Source organism: Lissotriton vulgaris, chromosome 1_1 (genome assembly GCF_964263255.1).
Source record: "Lissotriton vulgaris chromosome 1_1, aLisVul1.2, whole genome shotgun sequence".
Taxonomy (NCBI): domain Eukaryota; kingdom Metazoa; phylum Chordata; class Amphibia; order Caudata; family Salamandridae; genus Lissotriton; species Lissotriton vulgaris.
In genome coordinates this window covers 1,059,251,090-1,059,272,027 of record NC_141685.1, presented here as the reverse complement: position 1 = coordinate 1,059,272,027, position 20,938 = coordinate 1,059,251,090, and the positions used below count along the sequence as shown (strand labels likewise).

The 20,938-nt window shown below is 46.9% G+C and overlaps 1 protein-coding gene across 2 annotated transcripts in view; it reads left to right on the top strand.

The window, feature by feature from the left end:
* The window catches only part of TRIOBP (TRIO and F-actin binding protein), a 525,566-nt gene that overhangs the window by 310,263 nt on the left and 194,365 nt on the right, over positions 1–20,938 (top strand). Inside the window, exon 1 of one of the 2 annotated variants that reach the window (XM_086962956.1) lies at positions 6,197–6,452. The exons of the other annotated variant lie outside the window; for it this stretch is intronic. Within the exon in view, the coding sequence (XP_086819082.1) occupies positions 6,447–6,452 (6 nt within the window). The 5' untranslated portion in view covers positions 6,197–6,446. Of the gene's footprint in view, positions 1–6,196; positions 6,453–20,938 lie in introns of those variants that run through there. 2 annotated transcript variants of the gene reach the window in all.

Sequence of the window (20,938 nt, the reverse complement as noted above, 5' to 3'; positions counted from 1 at the left end):
GTTATAATGATTTTTGGCTAGATAGCATGCCAACAAGTCACCACCACCCCATGCAGGTTCAATTTTAAGCACGCAGCAGGCTGATTCTCATTTTTTATCCAACCAAATTGATTTACAAATGTTTTAATGGCACATAGGATCCCTAATGAAAATCACGAAGACATCAATCTGGAAACATTTGTACAAGAATGGCACATTAAATCTGCCAATAAACGCATGCGCCATCTGTGCACACGAGCATACCGCCACCATGGAACAATTGAGTCCAAATATAGAGATGGTAAACATTGGGACACAAACTTTATACTGCAGTAAAGATTTCGCACAGGCTCCCGTTCCCATGAGAGGCAAAACAAAAAAAAAGTCTGCTAAGTTGATGAATAAAATACTACACAGTTTCTCAAAAGCCTTATACTAGCACCGTCATGTTTTCCACAGACGTAACGTTGACAGACACCTCCAAAAAAATAGCGAGTTACTTTTCTCAGGCTTTGCAGAAGCAGACATTTTTTTTATTTCAAAGTATTTTTTCATTCTTCTTGCGAGAAACCCCTTCACTGGCATCTTCTCTTATGCATGCAGTGGTGGTGATAGAAGGCAAAATGATGGGCCCCTCAGCAGAATGGGGAGAGGGGGCCCCCAAGTCACCCCCTTATCTCACTAATATTCATTGGCATGTGACCCTCGTTGAAGGGTGCAGGAACTGGCCGCGCGGCGCATCCGCATCGCACCAGAGACCAGCATCATCACATGCATCTGGTGCGTGCATGCGTGGCGAGGTGCTGCTGCAGTGAGTAAACAAACTCACTGCACTGACTGCAGTAGTACAGTAGCAGTAATTTATTTTTTTGGGTGGCGTGCGCTTGAGGCTTGCACGCACTAAGCCCCAGCGTAACTGACCAGATTGGTGTCACCCCAGATGGGGTGACACCGGGTGCGGTCCGCACCCCCCTAGTGACGCCACTGCTGCGATGTGAGCTACAATGCTCATATTTTCATATGAATGTAGTGATGGATTACACATGGGTGCATGTAGCTGCAACACCCATCAGGCATTCCAGTGTGAACATTTGTTGCTTCAATATATGTAGGAATATACTAGTTGCAGCTTCACTTTTTCTCACAACCCAAAAGAAATATGGGTAACTGCAGATAAAATAAGCGTTTGACCACTGCTGTGCGCACCCTACTCAACTGAGCTATCATACTGGGGATGGAACATAGGGGCATATTATCAAGGGATTTATCTCCGCTTTTTTGGCTTTAAAAGCCAAGAAAGCAGAGATAAAATTATCTCCCTATCAGCAACAGGGTTCTAACACGCAAATTCGCATGTTAGCACCCTTTTTCTCTACGCTTCCCCTTGCATCTCTAATGAGATGCAAAGGGGGCGTTCCAGAGAAAAATAATAGGAGAAATGTTGTTAAGCGACAATTCTCCTATTATCAAGGATTTGGAAATATTTGCGCTAAGCGCGAATATCTCCAAAAGCTAACACCTGCCCTGAGCTGTTCTTAGCCATGTTATCCAATGGTAGGTGGATAACATGGCTAAGAGCATTAGCTCGGTAATGCATGAATATCGCTGATTTTTCAGCGATATTCATGCATTGCGGCCGATTTTTATCGCTTTTGCGATAAACCTTGATAATAGCAAGGTTTATCTGCGATAATTTCTGGCGATGCTTAGCGTTAAAAAATTTGTTGCTAAGCATCGTTAGCGACAAATATAGCTTAGCGTTGATAATATGCCCCATAGTGATTTACCTCTGTAATGATTGAAAGTATGGGCCCTGGGCCCTCATGATAGGCGCAGCAAGGATGGACACGGACACCAGGAATGAGTGGTAGGAAAGGGGAACTTTTGTCCGTTGTAGCACAGGTTGGTGGGGCTAGAAGGAAACAGTCTGTAAACGCCTGGGTAGCCCCTTTTTCCTCACAGTCCTTGTGTTGTTGACTTCCGTGGTAACGGGTGCGGTTGGAGTTCTTGCAGTTCGCCATGAGATGGATGGTTACGTACCAGTTCGGCCTCGGACTCACGATGGGGACCTATTTTGCACTGACATCTTCTTCACTCCTAACCGTGGCAACGGCCACGTGGATTTACTTCCTTCCATTGGTGACTGTGGCAACGGCCACGGGGATGTACTTCTTCCTGCTCTTCAACTGTGGCAACGGCCACGTGGAATACACTTCCTTCCATTCCTAACTGTGGCAACGGCCACATGGATATACTTCCTTGCGCTATAGCAGTGGCAGGGGTGCCACATGTCTCTCCTTTTCTTCCTTTATTTTCACGGTGGCAAACGTGCCACCAGCTCTCTCCTCTTCTTCCTTCCTTTTCGCAGTGGCAGACGTGCCACACAGCTCTCTCCTCTTCTTCCTTTCTTTTCGCAGTGGCAGACGTGCCACACAGCTCTCTCCTCTTCTTCCTTTCTTTTCGCAGTGGCAGACGTGCCACCAGCTCTCTCCTCTTCTTCCTTTCTTTTCGCAGTGGCAGACGTGCCACACAGCTCTCTCCTCTTCTTCCTTTCTTTTCACGGTGGCTGGCGTGCCACTCGGATCTCTCCTCTTCTTCCTTTCTTTTCGCGGTGGCCGACGTGCCACACGGATCTCTCCTTTTCTCCTTTCCTGTTTCGCGACATCACTCGGTCCGATCTTGCATCTTCTCTCCTGACCTGGCTCCTCCATGCAGGGCGCGCCCGCTGCATGTGTGGTCCTGGTTTGTCCCCGACTGGAACACTTCCTCCTTCTTCCTCAGCTTCCTGAGTTGGTGTCGCGAACCTTCTACTCTAGAATCTAGTTGGTGACGTTCGTGGGATGGTGTTCAGAGACCTTGACTAGGTCGAACGTCCTGGACCATTTGGCGGTCCCATCCTGCTGGTGTTTTGGCAGGTTTCTTCGGTCGTCCTGTCGGACTAGGTGCGTTAGCACTTTCTGGTATTGTTTGAGGGGACCCGTCGCGGGTCATACTTGGTACGCGATCTTTCTGTGGATCAGCTTCTGGGGGTGCCACGCTTAGTGGTCTTCTTCGGTAACTGTTCTGCACTGTGGCGTTACCTGTGCCCTTCTTCCATCTCGTGGGGGCTGTGCCTTGCCACGTGGCGCGTTATCTGCGCCCGTCCTTTTCAAGGCTCTCGGACACTTGATGCATGTCGTCGGTATTTGCAGCTTTGGCTGGCGTCTTTTTCTTGCTGCTTTGGCTGACGTCCAGTACTTTGCTGCTTTGGACCGTCGGGTACTTGCTGCTTTGGCTGGCGTCAGGTTGTTTGCTGCTTCGGACCGTTGGCGGGAGTGGTTGATGCTGCGGTGAACTCCTGTGGCCACTAGGAGTCACTGCTCTCTCCGTCTTCTGATCTCGGCAGTTTTTCCTTGACCGTTCCTCCAGTGCTTGGCAGTCGTTTTTTCCAGACGTTTTGTCCTTGCTTGGATGCTTGGTGAGGTGTTGATGTTGAGTGAGACATTCGCGCCTCTTCCCACGTCGCTTCAGAAGTGGCAGCCGCCGACTCCTTGCTGGTGCGTGTGGGCGTCTTCTGCGCAGAGCGCGCTTTCTGGATTCGGGCGTTAAGATGCTTTCCCTTGGGGCGCTACTCCGTTTGTTGCCTCTAGATGGTGGTAACTTCTTTTGCGTTGAACAGTGCTTGTTTCAGTGCTGGTGGATGCTAGTGCACTATTGCTTTTGGCCACTGGGTGGCAGTGTTGCTGGATCTTTTGAGCAGCCTGTCTTGTCTTTCCCGGGTGTGCACTCTACTGCTTCAGTGCACAGGGGGTTGGAGCTGCTGCTGAGATGGGTGAGTGGATTTCCTTTGCTTTTAGTGTTGCAGAAATGTACCGAATTGTAAATGTGCTGAAGTCAGGCATAGATTGTAAAAGCACTGTTTATGTCCCTCTGGTGTTGTGCAGCTTTGATGCTGGGGGCAAATTTGGCAGTCAGTGTCCCGGTGGGGCTTATGTAACTTTTGGCGGTGTTGACCGCTTTGCCGGCACTCTGCCCCTCACTGAGCACACAAGGAGGGAGCTCTACTGGTGACGGCGGCGCTGGCAGCTTGCAGGCACTCACTTCTCCCCTGCTCCCGTGCACTCTGCTCCTCACACGGAGCACACGAGGTGGGGGGGGGGGCGCCTTCTGATCTTGGCGGCGCTGGCCGCCTGCATACGCTTGCTTCTCTCTAGCTTCCTCTCCCCGTCCGCAGCCGCCTCGGCAGTGCTCACGCGGGCGGGGGAGAAGGTGCTTCACTCCGGCGGGGGAGCACGTCGCTCCGGTCACTCCTCCCTGGGCGGGGGCGCTCGAGGCAGGCCGCGGTTGGGCTCCGCCGGCTCTGTCTTTTGAATGTACTGTTCCGCTGGCCCCACTTTCGCCGGTCTCCCGCCGCAGCAGCTTCAACACGCTGCGCAGCGGAGGCCTGCCTTGCTTCTCGCAGGTCGCGGGTGGGCTCCGCTGGCTCTGCAAACACTGTCCTTCACTGGGCGCTACCGGCGGGCCGCGGGTGGGCTCTGCTGGCGCTGCTGAGTCTCTTCTTCACTGGGGGTTCCGGCAGGTCGCGGGTGGGCTCCGCTGGCGCTGCTGAGTCTTCCTTCGGTGGAGGTGCCGCCAACAGGTCGCGGGTGGGCTCCGCTGGCCCGGACCACGTCGCGAGGGGGGTCGGGAGGCGGTTAGCTACTCCGCTCCCTCCCCCTCGTTGCTATTGTTAATTTTCGGGTCCGGCCGCCTTCCCTTCACGCTGTGGCTTACTCTGGGCCCCGCCGCTTCCGTTACACACGCGGCGGGGGCAAGGGATGACTCGGGCAGGCCGCGGGTAGGCTCCGCTGGTCCTGCTTGTTTACTGGCACAGTTAATGTTGGGCACTTCGCCCCAGGGGCTCACCTTCGGCCGGCAGGCCAGATGCTGCGTCGCGGTCGTGGCGGGTGGACTCCGCCCGGCGCGTGCACCACTCTGGTGGGGTTCTTGCCTTGCGGCCGTCTCAGGTGGGCTCTGGGCGGTCCGCTCATTCCTCGTGGCTCATGTAGGTGGCGGCTGACGCGGGTGGCTTCGGTCGGCTTGCTGTTCGCCTCTCGGTGGCTGCTGGGCTCCGACGTGCTCACCGGCTTCTCGGCTCGCTGCACCTTGCTGCGGGGGATGCCCCTTCAGGCGGGCAACTCTCTCCCCTTTTTCCTCAGTGTAGGGTAGTGGCACGCATGGGTTTCACTACCGACCTCGTCGCCATCGTAATGATTGAAAGTATGGGCCCTGGGCCCTCATGATAGGCGCAGCAAGGATGGACACGGACACCAGGAATGAGTGGTAGGAAAGGTCCTGAGCACGTGCGCTCAGCCTCTTTTATTGGCAGCGTCATGTGACACCATGACGTCTGTGATGGGTGGGTGTAGAGTGTGTTACATTACACAGGAACACTAGAACGTGTACACACCATAACACTACAACCTCCACCAGGTGACACATGATTACTGCAGCAGATACATCAATCCACTGAGCTATGATATTGAACCTGTAATCTGTCCCCCACTGGCTGCACATTTGTCACAATAACCCACAGAGCTATCCTAAATGGTTTGGAACGTATCGACCTCAGATTGCACATGAGCCACACAGTAGAAATATTTACACACCACGTTAATTTACTAGGGTATGCCTCGGTAACTAGTGGGTTCCGATAACCACATGATCTCTTGCCCTGCAGCAGGCACATTAACCCTCTGCTCACCCCACTAGCTGAGTGCACAGTCTTTGATAGGAGCGCTGATGGGTGTGGTTGGGTGGAAGGAGGGGCATCATTAAGGAGGGGTTATTTACAGAGAAAATGACACCTGCCCTTCAGGCTTCTCCCCTCCCCCACCCACCTTGTTTGTACAGCAGGAGGGAGTCACCTGCGTTACATTCCTAGGGTGGTCCTCCCAGACGAACGGGGCGGTCCATAGAAAAAACACGGTCTCCTCCCATTGGCTGCCAGTCGCACTCCTGCGCTCGGGACGCTCCTTCCGCCCTTTCCAGAGCGGATTCCTCACATTGGCTGTCTGCCCCTTTCCTCCTCCAATTAGCTCCTCTTTTTCCGCCCCTTCCTCTTCCCATTGGCTGCGTCGCCCCAGCACGCCCCTCTCTCATTGGCTGCCAGGCCCCTGAACCATTTTGTGCTCATTTTCCTGCTTTATTTTTTTTTATTTCCTTGCCGGCCCACCTCACGGCTCCCATTGGCAGTTCGGCCCCTCCCAGGAAGTTCAAAAAAGTAAAAGAAAAAAAAAAAGGCCGAAAGTAAAGAGGGAGGAGGGAAAAGTGTAGTTTTTAGGCCTAAAGCTCTTTTAGGGGCGAAGGGAGAATCACTGTGAAGTTCACGCTTCTCCCTTTGCCTTTCCTCCGCCCCTTCGGAATATTACCCTCTTTCTAGCCCTGTGAAGTTGGCGGAGGCAAGAGGAGCCTGGAAAGGGACAGACGGGGGCGCCCCTACCCCCGCCATGACGGTAAGTCTGTGTCTCTCATTTTACTTTCTCTTGTAAGAGCACCACTCTCCCAAAGCCAGGTTAACCAATCAAAAACTCCCCGTGCCCTACCTGCCCCATCCGGACTGCCCCCTCTAGGTACAGTATACTACACTCACTTGGTCTCCAGCTTTACCCTGAGCCGCCCAGCCGATCCTCTCTCTGCCTCTACTTCAGAGCTCCCAAGTTTATTTACGACCCTTTTTTTCTATACCCGTTTCAAAAAGCACACTTCTCAATGTTGTGTTTTAGCTATGCAATTATGTTTAAATCCGGGGTCTTCAACCTGTTTGGGATAAGAGATAGTTATGTGCGAAGGAAATCATCAGTTTTCGAATAGTGACCACATCAGGCTAGATTACATTGGTAGCCGCCATATAAAAATCACTAGCAATGATCACACCAGTGAGTCGAGCAGGGTGCCAGCAGTAACTTTAAATACGATTTTGTCCATTTGTAAATTACTATATTGGCAACACATAACCATAGCTGCATTGCTCTGGCACAAACCTAATAGTTATGAGTCTCCCAAGTGCCATCATGTATCACTTTTAAATATATTTTGGAAATGTTGCAATTTTTCTTCAACCATTATCCTATGAGTTCTGAAAATACACATATTTTCCCCTTCAAATAACCACTATTAAGTTTGGTATACATATTATTTCAACTAAGTAAAAGCTTCTATTTTAGTAGGGTAGGCTGCACGCAGGAGATCTACTAACAGGCTGCGGGAGAGCTTCCAGTAACTAGCGAGTTACTCGTTGGAGAAGCCTAGATTAAAATATTAATCTAGCTTTCTACTGAGTCAGCTCTATGCTGTCTCTTTTCATCAACAGTGGATACATACATTGCCCGTTAGAAAGACGGACTATTGCGCTGTTTCCTCATTTAGTGTTTCTTGTCCCCTTTCTATCAGTACTCACTGACTCTTGCCCGCCCATCCCTTAATCATTTGCATCTCACATTATTTTTTTCCCATATAACCTGCCTTTCCTTACATTCTGTTCAAATAACTTGTTCTCCTCCTACAACCTCCCGGCATTCCTTTCAACCCCCTCGTTTTCTCCTCTTCCTTTCCTCCATATCACTTTTCTCCTCCCTATCCCATGTTGTGTGTATTATTTCACCCCTCCTCTTCTATTGTAAATGTAGTAGTATTTGTACAGCGCCTGAATCGACCCCCGAAGGGGTATCTCAGGCGTTTGTACGCATACCGCTGTGGAGCCCTTCCTGGCTTTTCCCTGTGAAGTGCCCACTCCTGGGCACCCCCAAGGTGAAGCCAGGCATCCTAGCGTTGTTGGGGCCGTTGTGGAGATTAAGCAAGCTATTGCCCAGAGTTGCAGAGTGGGACCCATGATTAGAATAGGCACCGAGGCGAGAATTATCAGGTCCACGGAAATTGAGCCCAAGACCCGCCGAGGCGGGAATTGAACCCTGGTCCCGGGCTAGACCTCTACATCAGGGTCTGCCGCTCTAACCATTGAGCCACACTTCTCCATTTGTATACCTTCTATAATCTACAGGCATTTATATAGGGGCTAACTGAACTAGATCGCTTCTTGGTGTTTGTATGATCTGTTCAGGTGCTCCAGTGACAGGTGGATAGATGGTTGGGTTTTGTGGCTTACCGTTTGCAATATTGAAGTTGCTGTGCTTTATATCTAGGGCCACTGGTTTAGACTTGGCTAAATTGTGCAGCTAGGAAAAACAAGTTATGATGCACATCTTTCCATCAAAATCAGCTCTACGGAACAGTGTAGTACATGTGTTATTGGATATATAAACTACTCACTAGAATGTACATTAGCATTGAGCACATGTGACCTCAAGACATTTCTGAATCTTTTGAAGACCGAGCCCTGGTTGGAATTACATCATCTTTGCATCTTTGGGTATACTGTCTGCAATGTGAATAAGAATTTGTATTTGCTGGTTTTGAAAAACAATCAAGGCAGACAATAGTACTGCCTGCCCTGTTTGGATTGCATTTAACATTTTACAGTTTTTGTTTATTTCTGAAAATAAAAGCCAGTACATTAAGTAGGGGTGCTCGCACATGTGGTCAACATATTCACCTCTTAGACTGGCTAATTATTAGCAGGTTAAAGGTGACACATTCACATTTGTAAAGTGACTGGTGTGGCATTGTTTTACTAACTTTTGATTTGCTGGAGCTAGAAACGTTTTTGTCAAGATGTGGCAACTATGCAACTGAAATATGTGGCAAGTTCATGTTTACAGCGTGCAATCGCATTTGTCCAGTGACCCTGCCTGTATCCGATTTGGCCTCTCATCCTGGGCACGTCATTGTAAATACAGTGCTTTCATTGTTGTTGTATTTTGAGAGCCTCGCATCTAGCCTAGCACATATTGATCATTTATTATTTTTGAATTTTATTCGATCTTGAATAGCTCATAGCTACCCAAAAATGGTTTCCCAGCGCTTTGGCATAGAAGGTAGGAGGAGCTTGTGGATTGAGAAGCGATCAGAACAACCTGGTTCTCAGATGTTTGTGTTAGGTGGCTAGTGGCCAGTCACCAGTGGCTAGCTTCTCGCGGTGAAGCTCAGGCAGGGTTTTCCACAGTTTACGGTTCAAGTGCGAGAAAGAGCGTCCGCCAATGGGAGCAGTTAACTCGGAACCATACAATGGGGGACACTGTAAAATGCTTGGGTGCCTCTTGAAAGGTGGTGTCTAAAGTGCTTTGGTACATGTTGTAGAAAATACACTGCCTGTAGTATATTTTGGTCCAGTTGGTAAGATTTCCAAAGTCATGTCGTACAGTTTGTATTAAAGTGCTTTAAGTATAACTTGCAAAAAGGGTACACTATGTAAAGTGCATCGGTTGAGTTGACTTGATGGGGTCTTTAAGAAAAGTGCTTACGTACAATTTCTATTAAATATACTATTTATGATACTCTTTAAATACACTTATTTTAGGCTCCTTCAGTAAAGTGCTTTGTTATAGTTTCTATTTAAGGTTCTAGCTATAAAGTGCTTCGGGTCACTTTTGATGAACTGTGCCGTCTAATACTTTAGCTGCAATTTGTACGGAAGGTGCCGAGTTTGGAAAGTGAAGTACAGTTTGTACGAAGGGCACTGCCATTAACGTTCGTCTGTGCTGTTCGTATGGAAGGTCGGGTGTTAGGAAAGGGTTTTAAGAACAATTTTGAGTGGCGCGGTGTAGTTGAGAGAACCCCAATGACCTCAAGAGGTTTCATGTCCTTCCGCAGATAAGAGTTTGTTGTTTTAGACACACACTGATGTTTGTGCACTACAGACCTCGCACACTCCCTGCCCTGCCACAGGAAGGAAGCCCGGGTGAGGCACAGTGTCACCAGAAAGTCACTGGGGGAAGGAGGAATGTCACTTGTGAAGGTGTTAGTCACTGCCAACCCCCTCCCCTCCTATGTATCTGTAGGCTGTTAACACGCCCCCCTCTCTGTCATAATATGATCTATGCAGGGGCGCTTTCTTTTGAGATGAGCGGCCCTTTCGCCGCCTAATTAGTATACTGTGGTGGAATGAAATGGTTGTGACCTGAGGTGCCAGCAGAAAGGTCACCACCCCTTCCACCCTCCTCCCCACGCCCCCTGCAGTCGCTCCCTGCCACCCTACATACGCCTCCCACCATGTACTCAGGTTCACCAAGTGTCTCGTTTTAGTTAACAGGGACATGTCCAGGGGCGGATAGAAAATTGGCCTTGGCCCAAAAATAAAAGCCCCCCCCCCCCCCCCCCCCCATTAGTGAATTGGGAACTATACAAGTGTGCTTTGTTTGCTGAGTGGGGCGTATTGAATTTGTAACAAGTTTCATATAGGTATTTTGTAAGGTATGGGATACTGCATGGATTTGAGCTTGCTGCAGGCAATATTTGTTTTAATATCAGGGAATCCGCAGTAAAAACGGGAACAGCAGACCAAAGAACAGGCCCACAAACAGCCAAAAATCCGGCCCACACACTGACCTGTCAGACCAGTCGGGTACTGCCTGATTGCCATATGGACCAACCAGTCCGACCCTGGCATTGTCAGATTTTCAGAATAACTTCTGCGTGTGTAAGGAGTTTCTATTGAGAAGTTCTGTTCATATTCAGAAACCGTTTTCTTGAGTAGGGTCTGAAAGTAGGGCACTTACCTCTCCTCTGGGGACCGGGTTATGTTATGTTGTTGTTATGTTAATTGGTTTATAAAGCGCTCAACTCACCCTGGGGCATCTCGGCGCTACCTAGAAGAATAGGATCCTGCGCAGAGGGAGCACAGAAGAGGACTGGAGAGTAGATTAAAACAAAAAGGCTTTCAGCTGTTTTATAAAAATGACTTAACTAGAGATTGCTCGCAGCGCCTCTGGGAGGTGGTTCCTGTATCTTGGGGCAAGATAGGAGAAGGCTCTGCCCCCGGTCTGGGGAGACAAATTCGAGGAACCTGAAGAAGACCCAGTGAGCTAGATCTGAGTCTCCTAGAGGGACAGTATTTGAGAAGTTTTCTTTGTAAATAGAGAGGACCTCTGTTGTTCAAGGGATTATAGGTTAAACAACAGATTTGAAAAAGGATCTCTTTTTCACAGATAACCAGTGTAGTTCTCTGAGCAGCGGAATCGAAGGAGATCCTGCAGGACGTTTTAGGATCATTCTTCCTGCTGTGTTCTGGACCACTTGTAATTTAGCCAGGAGAGTCTCCCACCTCTGCCAGCAAAGCATTGCCGTAGTCCAAACGATTAGTTACCATAGCCTGCACTAATGTCCAATGATGAAGGGTAGGCATGAATGGGAGTATTTTTTGAAGGAGTCATAGGCTATAGTAGCATGAGCTGGTCATGGCCGCAATGTGGTCCTTCATGGTCAATGTCCGGTTCAATTTTATTTACTGAGAGTTTGGGGGTGGGAGCAGAGCTTAATTGGACGGGCCACCAATCGCCTGACCAAATGTCCGAGGCTTTTCCCATTAACATAATCTGTTTTTTCTGGATTTAATTGAAGGCAGTTTCTTGTCATCTAATCGGAGATCGCCTTCATGCCGATGGCAAAACGGATTTTCTCTAGCTCTGGGTTTGCTCTAATAGTGAACATAAGCTGCATATCATCTGCGTATGAGATGATCTCGAAACCCAGCTGCTCGTCTATCCTTGCCAGAGGGGATATATATATATATATATATATATATATATATATATATATATATATATAAATCCCCGCCTGTCAATGGATGACAGGCAGCAGCAGGGTGCAGACCTCGCAGCGCCACAGCAGACAGGCAAGTGAAGCTCTCCAATAATCCAACTCAGGTGAGTAGCAGGTTCAAAACATTTATTTTGAGGTAACGCGTTTCACTCCACTGGGGAGCTTGATCACACAAAAGCACTCGTAAAAGTGGGGATATATATACAACAAGTGGGAGGGGCTTGATTGGGGAAAGAAAACGCCAAAAAAATAAAAAAACAGGAGAATAAATAAAGCAACAGTGTATACATTATACAACATGTATAGCACACATGAGAAACAGTATGTACCACATGGGAAATTACATGTTAAAGATAACACAATGCAATGTGATAAGGAAACAAGTCTGGGAAGTGTCAAGCAAAACAAGATTTAAACAGCGCTGCATAATTAAAGATGGTTGCGGTTGAGTAACATGTAAAGTAACATGAGAAGTCACGACAAAGTGCCATAAATTGAAATTACATGGAAACAACAAAAGCAAACCATAGGGTCAGAAAACGCGCTGAAATCAATTACGGCATAGTGCCTAAATCAAATATCTGCACATATTAGTATATATATATATATATGAGTAGGACTCATACTAGAGCCTTGCAGGACACCCTTCTCCAGAAAATTTTTAGCAGAGGTATAGGGTCCTAACATCACAGTTTGAGTTCTCACAGTCAAAAAATGTTGTAACCACTTCAGGGCTGTCCCTGCGATACCACATGAGGATAGTCTCTCTGCCAGCTTTGTGTGGGAGATGGTAACAAAAGCTGCAGAGAGATCTAGAAGAATCAGTATCACAGAGCCCCACAAATCTATTGTCTGTCTGAGAGAATCTGTCACTGCCAGAATAGGGGTTTCAGTGCTGAAACCTGGTCGAAATCCCGATTGTGATGGATCCAGGATTTCATTGATTTCCAAGTAGGAGCTCATTTGTAGATAATGCTTTCCAGCAGTTTCCCCAAGAGTGGTAATAGGGAAATGGGCCGGTAGTTGCTAAGGATTGATGGGTCCCCTGTAGGTTTCTTTATTATAGGGCGAACAAACGCCTCTTTCCATGTAGGGGGAAGGGTACCAGTTAATATAAAGCAGATTGCAGGAGTACAACTCGTCGCTAGAAGAGCCATGATTTTTGGAGGACACAAATCATTTGGTGACCCTGATTTTATATTGGAAAGGCCTTTTGAGACCTCTTCAATAGTGGTCGGTTCAAAGCTCTCCAAGGAGCTGTTTGTTACCTTTCGCCTGTCCTAGAGTTTGGTCAGGGTTTCAGAAACTGAAGGAGCTATCAAAGGAAAGTTATCATAGATTCTGGATATCTTATCCTGAAAATAGGTCACCAGGGACTTGCATAAATCCTGAGACTCCTTTGGAGACTGCCTACAAACTTTAGGGGATGTGAAATCTCTGACTATACTAAACAGGGTTTTCGAGGAGTTGCTGCCCTGTTCTATCTGCTTAATAATGAACATACGTCTTGCTGCTTTTAGGTTCAATGATATCTGGCCAGAGACTGTCTTTACAGTAATCTATTTTGATGGAGCTTGCTAGCCCGCCAGGTTCTTTCCAAACGCCTAGATATGGCTTTTTCTCTCTGAGGCTCCTCTGTATACCAGGGAGTCGTGATCCGCTGTTGAGCGGTGCAATATTTTTTGTGTATAGTCTCATCAAAAGCAGATTCTAATGCACCGTTAAAAGCCTCCAACTTTTTGGGAGCCTCCATGATGCTATTTACTGGTTCCAAGGAGTAAACCTAATTGAAAGCTTCTAAGGCGAGATTACGCCATGGTCTACACTGTTCTTGTTTTTTCCTGATATGATTCCACATTCCTTTGGCGGCTCTGATGGATAAAAAAAGTGATCATAGAATGATCAGTCCATGTAAGGGGGTCAGGGAGGCCACAGCTCAGTTGGTCATAGTTGGTAAACACCAGATTTAATAGGTGACCAGCTCGGTGTGTAGGTCCTTCCACTCTTTGTGTAAGTCCCATTAATTACAAAGAGGAAAAAAGTTTATTAACCTCGGGTTTGGAAGAGTTTTCCCCATGAAAATTAAAGTCCCCTAGCAGAAGAAGCTTATTTGCCGCAAGCGCATGTAGAGCTATGTGTTCGACAAAAAGGTCAGTGAAATTGGCTCTGAATCCTGGGGGCCGATAAATTAAGGCACCGTGCCAGCTATCCGTGGGGGATATGGTGACCTTAAAGATTCCCAAATCCAAACATTCATTTGTCATTTTTTACTGTAGAAACAACATTCACTATGAGGTGATTCTGGAAGGCAATGGCTATGGCTCCTCCTGTTTTCTCCTCCCTGTCCAGATGGATACATTTATAGTTTTCAGGGATCGCCAAGTTTATCATGGGGTGGTTGGAGGGATTCAGCCATGTTTCCGTAAAAAAACATAGTGCAGGAGAATGTGAGACAATCATGTCCCAGATTTCAAAAGGATAGTCCTGCAAGAGACCTTGCATTGCACAATATGTTTTTTAGTCCCATAGTGATTGGATCTGGGACCTTCCTAACAGGAAAAGAAACCTCTGCTTGTGGTTCCGTATGAAATTGACGAAGCTTACACGTTACCGGACCTTCTAGGGTAATGGGAAACTTCTGGGTACAATTAATGTGGTTTTGATTCTTGGTAAGTTCAAGCGCTCTAATAGCCCGCAGGAATGCAGCTGAATAACATATAAGGGTGTGATGACTATTATTTACCTGAGTGGGGGCAGCATCTCTGGCCTATGGGTGCAGACAGGCTTGCCTTCGGCGCATCCGCGTTGGCATCCTCTTTTGTAATCCCCGAGGAGCCAACCACTAACGCGCTTCCTGTGATGCCTGCCCAATATGTCTGCCCGCTCCTGCGGTAGACCACGTGCGTGCATGTTATACCTCCCAAGTCCAGCACCTAATCGGCTGAGAAGTGAGGTGAGCAACTTTTAACAAGCATTTGCAATGCAATAGGTCTCGCATTAGGAAAGTTTGAGCTATTGGTATTGTAAATGACAAATGTTTTATTTATGTTTTGTTTTTGAATATAGCTAAATTAATAGCTTTGTCATTTACAATGCCAATAGTTATAACTTTTGCAAATGTGACACCTATAGCATTTGTAATGCAATATGTATTGTATTTACGTGTATTGATATTACAAATAACAATGGCTTTTAATTTTTTTCAGTAAAAATACTTAAATAAGTTATTGTAAGACTATTTTGTTTCAATCAATATTGTTTACATGTCACAATATTTATCTAAATAATTTGTATGTGGTTTCCTTTGTTTTTTGGCTTATTAATTGAGTTCACTACTGTTCTGCTTTTTAAAAAATAGGTCTTTCTGTGAGCCACATGTCTTAAAAAACGTTAAAGGGTATTTTATGGGCAAGGCAGGGGAGAGGTGTTTCCTTAAAAGTCACACTTCAATGCAGAAACCCTCCCTCGGCCATATGTTCAAAAGATGTGTCCTTTACAGTTGACGCTGCAGGCTTGTGAGGAACCACTCTTTTCTGGACAGTCTCATAAGAGAGGGGGCCTGAAAAGAGGGCAGTAAAAAGAAGCATTTTAAAATAGAACTCGGTTAAAATCTCCAGTTGGCAGCGGGATTATTTTAAAATCTCACTGACAGATTTGTGTAGGGTTGATTTAGAATCTCACAGTGTGCCATTGAGCTTACTTCAAGCACTCATGGGATGACAATGACTTGATTTACAAAAGCTCACGGAAATACTGGCCCGTGGTTCATGTCATTGTGATAATCGGAATGAGAAAGAAAGTTGTACCGATTGTAAAGTCACTGTGTCAGGAAGACTTAAAATAGAACTCATCACCGTGTGGTCGTGTATTTTGAATCCTCACTGGGCATTGGTGGGTTTGCTTTAACATTTCACGACGTGAAAGAAGGTTTGGTTTGAATCGGAGGTGTCCTAAATTGGACCCACAATTCAGGATCAAAGAGGAGTTAATAAACTGATCTAATTTAATTAATTGTATCTGTAAAGATCACATATGGATCTCTGGAAGATCTGTCATGGCGTGGGCCCTGGTGGGCCAACATTTCTTAAAACCTCTGAGAGGAATAAAAAGATTGGTAAAAAAAAGCGTGGTAGAGAGTTTGCTTAAAATCTCGAAGGGCGTCAGCAGGCTCGGTTTGAACTTAGTCTGTTGGTGAGACCTGTTACATGTAATGTATCAGTGTGTCGACGGAGTCGGTTTGAAGCCACTGAGTGCATGTGGACCCGATTCACACACCAGGCCTCAAGGCGCTAATGCTGCAAAGCTAAACACGAGGTGCTGCATTGTCGACAGTAACACAGCAGTTATAGCATGCAATAAAAAGGCATTCATCGGCCGGAAACAAATTGCACACATAAAGAATGATTTTAAACATCTGGCTTTCATCCACCACGCTTATATACATGCTCAGAGGAGGTAAAAGTGACGCAATTCTTAACCCCAATAGCAGGCTGTGTAATATATTTCAAAACATCGACGATCACTCTTCCGAACTGGTCCATGTGACAACGATCTAGCGCGTCACCGTGGAAAAAAAAAGAAATTTGACCACTGGACACCATTTGGTGTATATAAAATCAGGTACATATAAAACCAGTTCATATTATAGGGTGCCGCCGCGCTGCCCGCGGCGACCCGGAAGCTCTTGGCCGGCCAGCCAATCACTCGCGGCCGACCGGAAGTCCCGCCTCCCGAGGTCCGCGAGCTGCCGGCGCATGGAGCGCCCTGCCGGTCCGGGGTAGCCCGGGTCCCCAGGAGGGGGCCGGGGAGAAGGAGTGTGGCGCCTGTTGCGGGGCTCCTCTGACCTGAGGGAGCCCCGATTTACAAGAGGAGAGGAGACGCGAGCGCGAGAGGAGCCCCGCCGGAAGAGCGCAGTCGGTGAGTGGGGCCCAGGGCTGATGTGAAGTGCGTGCGTGCCTGTGTGTATGCCTGTGGGGGAGGGGAGGGAAGGGGGGAGTGTGTGCGCGCGCGTGTGTGCGTGTGTGCGCGAGGGAATGTGTGTGCGCATGCGTGACTGTGTGTGATTGAGAGAGAATGCGAGGTAAGGGATAGTGTGCCTGTATGTGTGCCTGTATGTGTGCCGTATGCCTGCGTGTGCATGCGCGCGCCTGTGTGTGTGTGTGCGTGCGTGCATGCAGAGGGGTGGGGGCTGCCTGTGTCTGTCTGAGAGCAAGGGCTTTGCAATGCGCAGCTATCAGACGCTCGCTCCCGAGGTGAAATCTGACCTCGTCAAAGCGCGCGTCTGGTAGCTGTCCACATTCCTAAATACGGGCCACAATAGGTCTGAAGCAGACACCTTCAATGCTCACGCATTGAGGGTAGGTCTGCTCGACCTAAAAAACGAAGTGGAATTTAAAAATGGCGCATGCCGCGCAAATAAAGAGAACAGAAATACTCCCGGCTTCCGCCTCAGGAGCCTATTAGAACATTGTTCTTAACCCTTTCCATGCGGCCGCGATTCCCCTGGTGTGCTGTAAACAGCACGAACAGGGGCGGGCCGTGACGAACCCCAGCCGTCATCAGCACACGAGCTCCTTAGTGCATGACGGCTGGGGTTCGTCATCAGCATGGAAGGGGTTAAGCAAGCCTTCTATGCCGTGTTGTGCGTCTCCCTCCACTCTGAAGTCCACTCACCTCTGCTCCATTACTAGCACTCCCTTCTAGCCCACTGCTCTTTGCCTCTGCCTATCCTTCTAGTTGCCTCTTCTAAGTTGGGGGGGAGGGGAGTGTAGTTTGTGGCTTCCCGAGTAGACACTTTACTCACCTCTGCCTGCCTTGCACCCGGAAAGTGCACAAACAGATTCCCACTGGGCACGGTCCTTAAAGGTTCTATGTATCGTAGTAGTAAACACAACCTGCAGGTGTTTACAAATTGTCAATAGCGGGCGTTTCGCCATTTGCCTGTTACAGTGAGACCTAGGAGAAAAGGGTTATCGCTTTAGTTAGGACTCCCTTGCTGGATTATTGAGGGAGAGATGGTTCGGAGGGTCTAGAGTGAGGGGGCATTGGGCGATTTTTCTGGGAATGGGGACTGGTAGCAGTTTCCTACGGAGAAGCAGTTGGGATGTTTGTGGCTGTGAAATAGTGGGTGGGGTAGGTGCAGTATGACGTTATTTTCATATACAAGGTTTTCTTTGTGTGCAGTAATCTGAGAGATGCGGCCTGTAAACTGCTTTTCATAGTTTGCAGTAGAACGGGGGTAACTTTCCATTCACACTTTGCATAACACAGTGTGCCTAGAGATGCTTCCACAAGCAGACGCACAGTGTGCACCCTGCAGCATTTGTACGTTATCTGACATTGCGTGAGAAAATCAAATGGGGTTTGAAACATGAAATGAACGACACAGACATAGGATCAGGATAGGTTCCCTCCATAGTTTTCATTCGTTTGTTTGATTTCACCCAGTGTTCATTCCTAAATAAGCAATAGTTGAAAGGTAGCGACTACCTGAACCACCACTGTCCTTGATAACACCATTGCAGAGTTTTGTTTGCCTGCAGTGCACCACTGATGAATAAGCTCTCCATGGGCTGACTGGTCATAAGCGCCATCATTATAAAGGCTTTAGATTTAGGGGCCTTTCCTGCTGGCTCAGGACCTCTTCCCCCACAGGTGTACTCATTCTTAACGTGCTAGAGTATCTAAAGGTATGCCGGGTGCTAGTGTCCTTGTGTATTAAGACTTTTCCATATAAAACATGCTGCCTACTGATGGGCGATCTGAAAATGACTGTGACACCGACTGTACAACCAGTTTGCCTCACATCCCTGACTGATGACCCCTCTGGGTGTAGCAAGTCCCCAATCTCCCATCATTCGGCCCCAAAGTAAGCATAATGCAGGGCATTTGTCGCTTAACCGTGGCTCAGCGCCGGGCAGGCGGGCCACCAGAAGTGTGGCATTAGAAAAGTGTTTTCAAATGGTTTGTTTCAGTGCTCCCACAAAGAGTGGGTTTGGTGCTCAGAGGTGAGCTGAAGAGGAGGTGATGGTTATGGTGAAATGTGCTGACTGCTGGTCTCTGCTGGGGCTGATGAGACGCAACAGGAAAACAATGTCTAGCATGAGCTCGAGAACAAGCAGCATTGGTAATGGGCGTGGTCTAGTTGGTGTGATGGTGCATTATTTTCTTTTTGCACACATATGAAGAAAAAGAAAAGCAAATTGCACAACCGCCTAAATGTCGGGCCGTTTGTTTGATATTATTATTTATATATTTTTTCAAAGATAGCCAGTGTATATACATTTTAGTACAGCAGTATTGGTAGTTCTTAAGATGCAGGGGTACCTAGAATACATACAGAATCCCTTTTTAGCTTTAATGCATATCCCAGTAAAATCAGGTTCTTGTTGGCATTAGGAAAATAATTTTGTTGGCGGTAAATCATATTATCTTGAAGAAATTAATTTAAACACTCAAGCGTTCCTAACAAAAAAAAAAGGGTAAAAATACTGACGTTTATTTTTGTTTATGCATGTGTGTTTAGATGTGATCAGGCACGTTAAGCCTCGCAATGCAAGAAGCCAGTGGCTGAAGTGGACTAACCCAGAGTCGTATGCTGTAGTGGGAGGAATCAAAATGTGAAGGACAGTTGAATAAATCAGTGAATAAAGATGTCAGAACCGAAGCTCCTCTTTGTATGTACTATAATTGTGTCTTTTATTGATTTACATGAAGCTTTATAAACTTTCCCTAGGCCTGGCCTAAAAATGGCAGGTAAAATGCCAGAGTGACACTCAGAATAGAATTGGAATTGTGTCAGTAAGTGGTGCTGAAGTTACTGAGCAGTCTTAAAGATATTGGCGTTCCCTGAAAACTACCTTGGACTGGCCATCAGTAATACGCTGCTAGGACAGCCTCTTCTATCCCCAGAGCAGGAAAACTGACACACACGCAAGGATATTAAAAACTGAGAAGTACCTTATTCTAAAGGTAAGCAAAAGCAGACTTCATCTCCGCGTGTGGGGACATTTCGGGGAAGCCCCAACGCTTTCTTGAGGTGACCACAGAACCTCCATAGGCATAACCTTGTTTATTTTGTGTGGTTGTATCAAGGGGCGAGATGGTAAGATAATCCATCTTTGAGATCTTTGTGTCAGCTAAAGGTCAAGGGTTCAAATCCAGGTGGATCCACTCAGCCTTGCATTTTTCTCAGGGTCCGTAAAACGAGTACGTTTGTGTTGTCTAATTAATAAATAGCCCGATATTGGCGATTAAAGACGAGATAGACTGCAATGTTCTGAACAGTTGTACTGTGGACTGTTATCACTGTTGACTAACCTAGGTGGGAACTGTTTAGTGCATGGAGTATAAACTTTGCTCCAGTTGCTCGCAGGATCTTCACTAAGCTATTAAACAAATGGAGTAAACATGCTGTAGTTCTTTTACTTTTTTTTTCTTCCTGTTCTGTTCTTCTAAGAAGACCTGCACGAATTTCTGTTTCAGTGAAATTGCCTTGGGTGATGCAATATATATGAGACAAGGGTGGGGGGAATGACTGAATAGAAGAGCATATTTAAAAAATATATATATTTTATTTAATTGATCCAATTTGTCTTTCTTGCCTTAGGAGCCCTTAAAAAGGCTCAAACGTGAACCACATAATCGGGCGAGTTTAAATGTCTAGACGGATGCACAACCCCAGACAATCTACTATAAACTTTCCAGTTTTGTGCTGGAGTATTCATATTGCATAAGCGAGCTTAAAAGAGCTTTTTGATGTTGGTCTTGGGGATGTAACTCGATTGACGTGCTGCCCAATGCAAAGTTGTTTGTAACAAGCTGCAATTTTGTTGAATGTGGCCAGCAAAACCTACAGATTGCTTAAGGGGTACATAGCGATTCTTCGACTACATGATAAAAGGATAAATATTTTTTTCTTAAAGATTTGAAGACTAGCATTATGCTTTAAACTTTTAAATTCTGCTCCACTGAAGCAGCCTTTAAAGATCATAGACAAGACTGAAGACTGAATAACGAAGAATGTCCACAGCACTATAAACACCAATCACATTCCAGAATCTCCCTCTTAAATGCTTCTAAGACAGTGATATGAGCCTTTCCATTCCTGAGCACGTTACATTCTTGAACTTCTTCCAAATCAAACTTAAACACTGCACACTATTCCGCTGTCTCTGTAATAAAATAAAGCTTGTAAGAAACGTATTTCCCTCAATCAGAAGCCAATTTGAAATGAAACACAAGGAAGGTCCAAAACTGTCAAATGCAAAACAAAAAATATATACAT